The following is a 9,835-nucleotide window of genomic DNA, read 5'->3' as shown; positions in this document are numbered from 1 at the left end:
GCAGCTGAAGCGGATCCCGACAATTGTGCCGGGATCCGCCCAGCTGACTGACAGCTGGCTCTGCCTATCTAGAGGCAGAGCCAGCTGTACCAGCTCCCTCCCGCGTCCGTTCCGCCAGTCAGCGCTGGCGGATCGGAGCGGGGAATCCAGGATCGAGAGGTGAGCGAACGCCGGTATGTGTTCGCTCACCTCCCGATCTACTGAGCCGACCTGTGAGAGTCTCATTGTCACAGGTCGGCTAGAACTATGAGGTGAGTGAAAAGCACCCACCTCATAGTTCTCCTTTAATCTTCCTTGAATATGATTGAGTATTCTTCGCAAAGCCAATTGTTCACTGTTACACCTCATTCACCAAGATAAGTGAAAATGTGTTTTTAAGTCTCATTCACAGGGCCGCTGAAGGCCCTACAGCATACATGGAGCACAATATCTGGGAGTCACATGATGAGAGACACCACATCTGTACATAATGTACATCTCATCTGTACAAGGAAAGATGAGCAGCCTTGCACACAGACGGTTTGCATCCTGGGCAGCTCATTTATCCCTGTAGGTATGTAAACACTTAGATGTAAGTACATTGGTGATGTCTGTCATTGATTTGTACAAACTGCTCCCTACGGATGTATGCAAACCCCTGTAAATCCCGGTTGCAGAAATCACACTCCTTATTACAATATATGGCCCTCAGCAGCCATGTGAATGAGGCCTAAGGCATATTGTCACTGAAAGCTAAGCGTGAAAAAACACTCAACACCAGGAATCCCATTCATTTCTATGGCCCCTGTTCACACCGGAGTGTTTGTCACACCAACTTTCCCATTGAAATCTATGGGACCAAAAAGAGCTGTAATCTGCCAAAAAATAGCTCATGTACTTTTTCCAGCGGCAGGCGTTTTTCTGCTTGCGACAAAATGCTCAGGTGTGAACAACGGCCATAGAAATTAATGGGATTCCTTGTCTTGAGCATGCAATGCAAGAATAAAGCCCCTCTACCTTCTCAGACCCAAAACTCCATGGGGACCGCGGTGCTCAGCGTGAATCTCTGCCGGACCCAATTAACAAAATGAAGTGGAAAAGAGATGGCACTCGTAGGAATCCTCTTAGGGGATGTTCACACCGAAAGCGTGTGCGTTCCGGAGCGGTAGCTGCTGGAACGCACCGCGATCACTGTGAAACTTCCCCCCGCATTTTGGGGCGTGACGGTGCATTGTATTCAATGGCACCGCTTCCACGACCCCCCCCCCCCAAAAAAAATAGGGCAAGCCACGCGTTCGATCGCACTGTGGGGGGTGGAATCGGTGCCACTCCCCCTCCCGCCCCAAACCGCGGGGGGAAGTTTCACAGCGATCGCGGTGCATTCCAGCAGCTACCGCTCTGGAACGCACACGCTTTGGGTGTGAACAAGGCCTTAATAGCGTTTCTTTATTGAAAAGGCATAAACGCAGCTACAAAGGGTGCTATTGCAGCTATTTATATGCCTTTTCAATAAACACCATTAAGAGGATTGCTGTGAGTGCTAGCTCTTTTCCACTTCTCCTTGTCTTGACCGATTTGTCCCACTTACCTTTGAGTGACAAAATGCCTAGGTGTGAAAGGGGTCTTAAAGTTTACATGTTCTACTTCTTTAGTAAATTAAACTGTAGAATAGCGTAGAAAAGTCACCTTAAACCCCTTTAAGGTCATTCAAATGAGAGCAGGTGGACAGCAAGCGGTGGTACCACATACAACAGGTAATGGATAGGCCACAAATGGAGGCTATGCATCACCATAGTGTACATAGTCAACCCAATGACGCTGTGAACTCCATTGATTCCTTAAAGCCTTGCCTTTGCTGGCATTCTTCTCTGCACTACCAAAAACTGTTTATTGCAGTTGGAATATTTATTTGCCAGTGGGCAGGTAATGGATCAAAGCCAATCACTCTTGGTGATGTGTGGAGATGTCTACTCATTTTTGCCACGTTTTTAAATGTGCAATAAAGTGACACTAAGCGCAGGAGATAAATCTTCAAAATACATTCAAGTACCTTAACTGGTAATAAAAGTGTATCACTCAGCTGTGCATCCTCCTATCATCTCTGAATTCATGCTGACACTGCCCTTCCTTCTGGAGGGTGGCTACTTTTGTTCCCCATGGTCCCTGTGTGTTGTAAAGTAGTCACCGCTACAAGCTCACTGCCGTAATTGGCTACAATCCCAATACAAATTAGTTAATTAAACATGAGATTGTAGTTCATCACAGGAGCGAGCTTGGAGCGGTGGCTACTTTACAACACACACAGGGACCACGAGGAAGAAAAGTAGCCACCCTCCAGAAGGAAGAACAGTATCAGCATGAATTCAGAGATGATTTGATGATCTACAGCTGAGTGATACATAAATAAGATACAGTATTGTTCATAATTAAAAAGGTACTTGAATGCATTTATAAGATTTAATTCCTGAGTTTAGTGTCACTTTAAGGTCCAATGCCTTGAGGTCTTTGACCCTTTGTTAGGACAGATAGTCCTGGTCATCTACTTTACAAGAAATCTGACAGACCCCCACACAATTACCTGAATTGCAGGGTTCTTCTCTCCTCATGCTGCTCTGAGTTTTAAAAATGGTGTGTGATGTGGGCATCATCCATTTACAGATAATTTAACAGGAGCTGTGAATGGACAGACTACAAGTCATGTGACCGCATTGTAGTCCATTCATTCTTCCTCCCATCTATGTTACCTTGGTACGGGCATGGATGGGAGGAAGTATGTGCAGGAGTCAGAGCATTGCAACTGGGATCCACTGTTCACGGTTGCAATGCTTTACTGGCTCCAAAGCAATAAATAAATACATGCAAATGTTTTCCTTTTATAAAGATGTGTGCATGTATTTCTTTTTTTTTTTTAAAGTGGACTTTACCTTTAATTATGGCAATATAACTCCTCCAGTTCACTCAAAACTGTGATTGCCACCACCCCCTCCCAACCCATGGCAGCAGGGGCATTCCCAGTCCCTTTGCGACATGGAGCTGTGGGATGAGGAATGCGCCTGCTGCTGCTGCAGTTTTTAGCAGACTTGGCCAAACTCAGGCGCACCAAGCCCAGGCTCATCACTATTTACCATCAAACAAAAGGCCCAATTTGTCCTAAACAAAGTGATGTAGAACTTGCCTGGATACAACAGGTAGCTGCAAATATATGCATACCTTTACTAACACATGTTGTAAAACTGGGTTCAGGGGTGAGTTACTAAAACACAAGGCTGCATTACACATTTTACTTTTTTTTTGTTAGAACTTTATTGAAATGTCACAAGTGACAATTCATGAAGTCCTACTCCCAGCAGTGGTGTTGTGATGTGGTGATTTGTGCTGCAACAAGCTGCACTAAAAAAAGACGGCACTCATTCTATTTTATCAGCACACACCACTGCAACACTCACTGAAAACAAAGCTTTCTGTTGTGTCTATATGTTGGGATTGCGTAGGGCAAGCCTGTCAGTGCTTTCCCAACACATAAGGTGTGAACATCCAAGGCTCTTTTTACCTTAGAGCTTAAAGAACTGCACATAACAATGCAAATCCCTCTATAGCAGGCCTTGGCACTTCAGCTGTTTTGGAACTACAAGTCCCACGATGCACTGCAAGGCTCTGAAGGCCAAATGCATGCCTCCCAGAGACATATGCATGCTGGGATTTGCAGTTTCACCACAGCTGGAGTGCCAAGGTTGCCAGTCTGCACACTGCTGCCTATGAAGGATGGCCAAGACAGTGCAGATCTGTCCATGCGATCTCACCTGAGCTATCCCGGAGCCCATCAGGCCGCACCCGATCACAGTGACATGTTTGATGACCAGCTTTTTGTCTGCAGTGCTGCTGGACATACATCGTGCAAGGAGCTGCCGGCTTGCGGAGGCCATGTCTGCTTGGACGGCTGGTGGGGGTGAAGGACACACGACAAGTGACAGCTAGTGACGTCAATAGTGAGGGCCGAGAGAGCAGAGACAGCCTGAAGACGGAGCTGGGCGGAGCCTGATCGTAGAGTGGGCCGGCGGACTGAGGTGACAAGCCAATCAGAAAAGGAGCGCCAGCGAGGCTAGGATTGTTTGCAATGTCTGATGGAGACTTGTATTCCTTTGTTGCCAGTAGTAACCAGAGGCTGCAGTCAGTGCGCTATGACAAAATACATGGTAGTCATGGTGCTTTAAACTGTGTATGTTCAGAGCAGTGGCGGACCTAGGGAACAAAGGGCCCTGGTGCAAGATTATTTTTGCCCGCCCCCCCAAAAAAAATAACCTCACAAACCCCCTAACCCATATCCCCTTTAGCAACCACACACACAAAAAGTTGGAAAAATGGCATTGCTGTATAAAGTAATGCAGAATGGGACCTGCTATATAGAACTACAAATACCAGCTGTACTTTATATTTTTTAGAAAATGGATATCCAAACCTATTACAGCATATTAAGGCACATATATATTTTGGTTATTATTTGCATTGGTATGTGCATATAAAAGTTGGTTATATAGTAGTTTTTTTTTCTTTTGAAGTGGTCAATTCCATCAAACTAGGAAACTTCATACTGAGTACTGATATCTCTGGCTTGTATGTCAGACACTGGACCAGTTCTGTAGTAGAATTTTCCTCATATATAAATATATTCTCGTGTGTGTATACACACACACACACACATGTATATTTATATATGAGGAAACAAAAAAATGAGAATATATCTATATATACATGCAGTATATATACACATATTTCAGCACTGCCTCCAACCATCACCGTGCCTTCCCTTCCCCCACACTGAGCCACTGTTACCTGGCTTCTCCCCACTTTTTCTATGTCCCGCAGCCTGCTCAGTCCAGGTACTGACGAGATGCCCCGCCTCCTATAGAGCCCACACTGTACTCAGAGCCGCTCATTCCTTGTGACAGCCGCTGCTTGAGTCAGTGAGAGGCAGCCCCGGAGCCTCTGTGCCGCTTCAATGACGACCCAGCCTGCACGGCATTAGAGGGGCCCGGGGACCACCAAAATTTTCTCGCGGACCACAAGTGGTCCATAGACCATCGGTTGGCGGCTGCTGCTTTAGATGACACAGTCTCATCACTACGCTGGCAGGCAGACATGCAGGTCGAGAACTCTCGTGAGGATCTCCGATTGAATGGGTTAGACACTCTGCCCAGATTGCTTTTGTATTTCCTCAAGCTAGGTAGTGCTATCCTATTAGTCTACTCAGACTGACTAAAAATAATAGAGTATCCTCTGCATTTGTTCTGCAGGGGTGCTGAATACACTGTCTGGTATACAAATAACTCCTAAGAGGAGAAAATACATATCAGCATATGAAATACAGTCATATGGAACAGCAAGCATTTAAAAATGTAAAAGCTAATATTGCAACCAAAAATATGCAACATGCTTTCTTACTGAAAACACACCATAGGCCACAAAGTAACCGTGCAGCAGTACGGCAGGCAACCTTAGATGCCTGCTCCTACCTTTACAGTGCTGCCCAATTCCCTGTACTGCCTCTGCAGTGTACAACTTTATCATGTATTCCAGTATCTCCCCTGGGAAAGGCAATGCCCTCTGTGACAGTGCTCCAGTCTAGGTAGCCACCAAGTAATCCATTGCATGAGGCTGGAAGAACTATATAGGTCTGCTTTATACCTGGAAATTTGTTCTTATTGGCTTTATTGGTGGATAAGGCCCGCAAGACACAATTTCAAGGATGGATCAGCCACCTTATAGTGCCTTCGGTACAGCAACATGATTACTTTGTTGCCTACTGAGACTTGACAGTTTTCCTTTAAGACGAAAAACAGGCATTGTACCTAACTTTAAGGTAGATTTGTTTACAGTTGCTAGGAGCATGTTAACCTAGGAAATCACAGCATCAATAGTGAGACACACAATCTCAGGTTTCAACAAAATAACATCTAGCAGTATTTTAGCAGAACAAAAATGATGAAATGTGGAAACTGATGAAATACATAGCTGTAAAATGCTATATTTCTATTATAAGGGTGGCCATATATGTAGAGTTACTGTTGTACTACACAGAGACAAAGGTGTTGATTTACTAAGGTAGATTGACTGTTCACTTTGCAAGGGTATTTGCACTTTGCAGGGCAGGTTTCCCCTTAGCTTGGTGAATAAGGTGAAATTTCACTTTGCAAAGAATACCCAATCATTTGCAAGGGAAAAAAGCATATAGTATATTTGCTTGCATATGATTGGATGATGGAAGTAAGCAGAGCTTCACCTCATTCACTAAACTAATGGGAAACTTCCCCTGCAATGTGCAAATTCCCTTGCACGGTGAATAGCTTAGTTGCCTTTAGAAAATTGACCCCGATATCTTTTAGTGCATTGCCATCCTTATGACAGCTTCAAGCATTCTTCAGCCTTTCCATGTCACATGACCACTGCCAAGGGACCAGTAAGATCAACTCTCAGTAGAGTAGGACCTGACGTTGGTGTGTGGGGAAGTGAAATATTCCTACCAGGGTCCTGAAGAACAGTACACACACCTGAAGGAGATCAAAGCCTGGCCTCCCTCCACTTAGAGACACTTAACTGTGGCTGGAGTTATGCCTGAAATGTAGACCTATAAAATAACTAAAATGATGTATATGCCTTTCGTATTATTTTAGTATGCTGAACTAATTCTGTTGATGGATAAAATGTCAAAATAAAACCCCAACTAATTTTGTTCTTAGCGATAGAAAGAGTGTAGGAGTTCTAATTTTAAGTCTAATCATCAACTGATCATGTACAGTTTGCTTTAACAAATGCAATAATATAAAACAGCAGTAAGAATATTAAGTTACATATACAGTATAGATAAAATCTACATTGTTTCTTCCTCCACTTGTAGGAATCCATGTTGTATGACAAATTCCTGTATGGATTAGAGCTTGTTCAGTCTTCTCATAAGGTTTTCTGATATTTTGTACTATGTTTTACATGTAGTTGCTGCTAGGTCACAAGCACACACAGCTCTCTTTTTTATTAGCATTTCTTATTTGTCAAATTATTATGCCAAGATATTTTGCTGGTGCTTTTTTTTTTTAAGCTGAACAAAAATGCTCTAAATAAGAAGTCACCTTTTTATAACAGCATTTTGATATGAAAAGCCTATTAGTATACTATGTAAATTATATCTTAACTTTTATTTTTGCCAAGCTGGTTTGGGTTGGGCTAGTTATACTGATGCTCTGTAGCCTCTGTTCCGGTGGAGAATAAATAGTAATATCCTTAAAAGATATATCCACACAAATTTAGCAGTGCCATCACCATAGAATGTTTTGTAAATTGAGTTTCAAGTCCATGCATTTTCTGGTTTGGCTTGGTTAAAAATTTAGCTCTATTACTCATCCTCTCCCAGTCCACGTTTCTGTAAGCAACGCTTATTGCCGGGTTTTCTCCATTTTTGTGCTGCATGACCCTCTGCATTATCTAGACTGCTCAATAGCAGCCTGGCTGTCGGAGATACACCCTTCTCTGTAGTCTTCAGCAGCACAGGGCGTGTCATCATCAGGGAAACAGCATCACTGATGAGTTATAAGTAGCAATGCCCTGCAGCCCACCAAGTAATGCTTTATCCCTGTAACTCAGAGTAAGTGTAGTCCAAAACAGCAGAATACATAACTATAATGGGCCATAGAGGTACAGTTCCTTTTTTCCCTCTCATTATGCCTTATAGAAGAGGAAAGGATGGCTTCATAAGGATCACACATCCATAACTTTTAAGTGTTTTTTAAGATACTGGTAATCAATTTTCAAAATAGACTTGATCCTTGCATGGCCGGCGGGGAGGGAATGCTAGCAATGCAACATCATTCATCCTGGAACTTAGCTTTAAGTAAACTGCATAATGCCCTGGCTGTTTGAAACATGTACATGAAAGCAATACACAAAATCTAGTAAAGGTTAATTGTGCCCAAACAGTAATTGAAAAGTTACGTTTCGACTTGAATTACTACTGAAAACGTGCAGCGCAACTCATGTGCGATGAGCACCATAGTTGTTTATCTACAGTGCTTCTATGGCACTGCTTCCTCTGACTGCTGGTCTCACAAGTTTTGGAGTAACATTTGGTGATGTCATTACCAGGCTGCTTGCTGTTGTAGAAAAAGCTGCTTCTGCTTTATTTATTGTGGGATCTGTGCTTTCTATGCATCACCTGCTGCTTCTTTAATATTCCCCTACCAGTCAACAGATCACCAGTCATCAGGGATGCTTCTCTGACAGGAGGGAAAGCCCTGCTGCTCTACCAAGATGGTCACCTCCACACAGACACACCGCAGAACAAGGCATGGTATGTAAGTAATGACGAAAAGTTGCAGGGAGACCATAGACAATATGGATGATTAGTCCTTTGTCCTCTGCCTGCCTTTATTTGAGCACAGCTTCCACAATTCAGGTCCTCTTTAAAGGAGAACTATGAGGTGAGTGCTTTTCAATCACCTCATAGTTCTAGCCGACCTGTGACAATGAGACACAGGTAGGCTTAGTAGATCGGGAGGTGAGCGAACACATATCGGCGTTCGCTCACCTCTCGATCCTGTCACGGCTCTCTGCCGTGACAGGAGAGCGGGCTGGATTCCCCGCTCCGATCCGCCAGTGCTGACTGGCGGAACGGACGGGTACAGCTGGCTCTGCCTCTAGATAGGCAGAGCCAGCTGTCACGCAGCTGGGCGGATCCCAGCACAATTTTCGGGATCTGCTTCAGCTGCGACGTCTCAGTATACCGCGAGCAGCAGCTCGCGGTATACTGCGGCATCTCAGTATGCTGAGCCTAGGGTGACGGGAGGACGCTAGTTTGTGGCCTCCCGTTACCCTAAGGAGAACTATGGGGAAAAGCCTTAACCTCATAGTTCTCCTTTAAGCATGATGCAAAAACAATGGTATTTTATCTTTTAGCAACTGTGTTATATTGTGAGACAATATAATTGGTTGTACAAGCTATTTATAAAAGACTGACAATGATCATTTTCTTTTCTCACATGGGAAACTGTACTGTGAAAGTCTACCACTTTTCTTTTTTTCTAAATGCATCTCCAGTTCATTTGATAAGCCTTAAAAGTACATTATTCCATATTAAAAAAACACAATTTTTAAGGATGTCCTGTCTACTAATGACCAAAGATGGCAAAAAATCTTGTATGAATTCAGATTAACAAAGGAACAACTTGAAATTATGCAATTTAACAAATTGTATAAGTTCTACCAATATCTAGCAGCATTTTTACCATGATAAGGGACACTATGTGTGATTCAGTTGCATTGCACTTTGCCCAATAACCCCAATGAAAGAGGTTTCTATAAAATGATAACAATACAATTCTAATCCACATATAAGTACCATGTGATACAAAAAATATGTTTTTGTCTCGCTGCTGTATTTTTACCCTTGTTAAAAAAAAACTCCTTGAAATATGTGGGACACCTAAATGACAATATCCATGTACATCTTTGGTAACAAACACTTGATTTGAGAACTCAGTTATCGTTTTTTTATCCTAATGTCAAATGGAAAAGGAGCAAGTGTCAGGCCAAACCGCCCTTCCAACATAGGCTTAAAGGTATCATCAGCAAATGAAAAACTGAAAGACTGTAGGAGATTGACAAACATAAGAAAGAGCTCCATCTTGGCCAGTTGTTCCCCCATGCAGACTCTTCGACCTGGTTACAGAAGGGACATATTATTATTTAGCATCTATCTATTTTCAATAAATTATCAAGATTATCAAGAACAGCCAAGATTTCTAACATATAGAATATATATGTGTGTGTATGTATGTATATATATATATATATATATATATATATATATATA

At 43.0% G+C, this 9,835-nt stretch overlaps 2 protein-coding genes across 2 annotated transcripts in view; both read right to left on the bottom strand.

Annotated features, from left to right (window-relative positions):
- The window catches only part of HADH (hydroxyacyl-CoA dehydrogenase), a 22,268-nt gene extending 18,264 nt beyond the window's left edge, over nucleotides 1-4,004 (bottom strand). Inside the window, exon 1 of the mRNA XM_018554475.1 lies at nucleotides 3,780-4,004. Coding sequence (XP_018409977.1) covers nucleotides 3,780-3,902 — 123 coding nt within the window. The 5' untranslated portion in view covers nucleotides 3,903-4,004. The remainder of the gene's footprint in view (nucleotides 1-3,779) is intronic.
- A 5,396-nt stretch (nucleotides 4,005-9,400) lies between these two features.
- LOC108785422 (cytochrome P450 2U1) overlaps nucleotides 9,401-9,835 on the bottom strand; it is a 27,621-nt gene continuing 27,186 nt past the window's right edge. Inside the window, exon 5 of the mRNA XM_018554482.1 lies at nucleotides 9,401-9,681. Within this exon, the coding sequence (XP_018409984.1) occupies nucleotides 9,503-9,681 (179 nt within the window). The 3' untranslated portion in view covers nucleotides 9,401-9,502. The remainder of the gene's footprint in view (nucleotides 9,682-9,835) is intronic.

The sequence above is a fragment of the Nanorana parkeri genome, unplaced genomic scaffold (genome assembly GCF_000935625.1).
Source record: "Nanorana parkeri isolate BGI_ZX_2015 unplaced genomic scaffold, ASM93562v1 scaffold161, whole genome shotgun sequence".
NCBI classification, from domain to species: Eukaryota; Metazoa; Chordata; class Amphibia; order Anura; family Dicroglossidae; genus Nanorana; species Nanorana parkeri.
The sequence above is the reverse complement of the archived record's forward strand: the minus strand, read 5'-3'. Positions and strand labels throughout refer to the sequence as shown.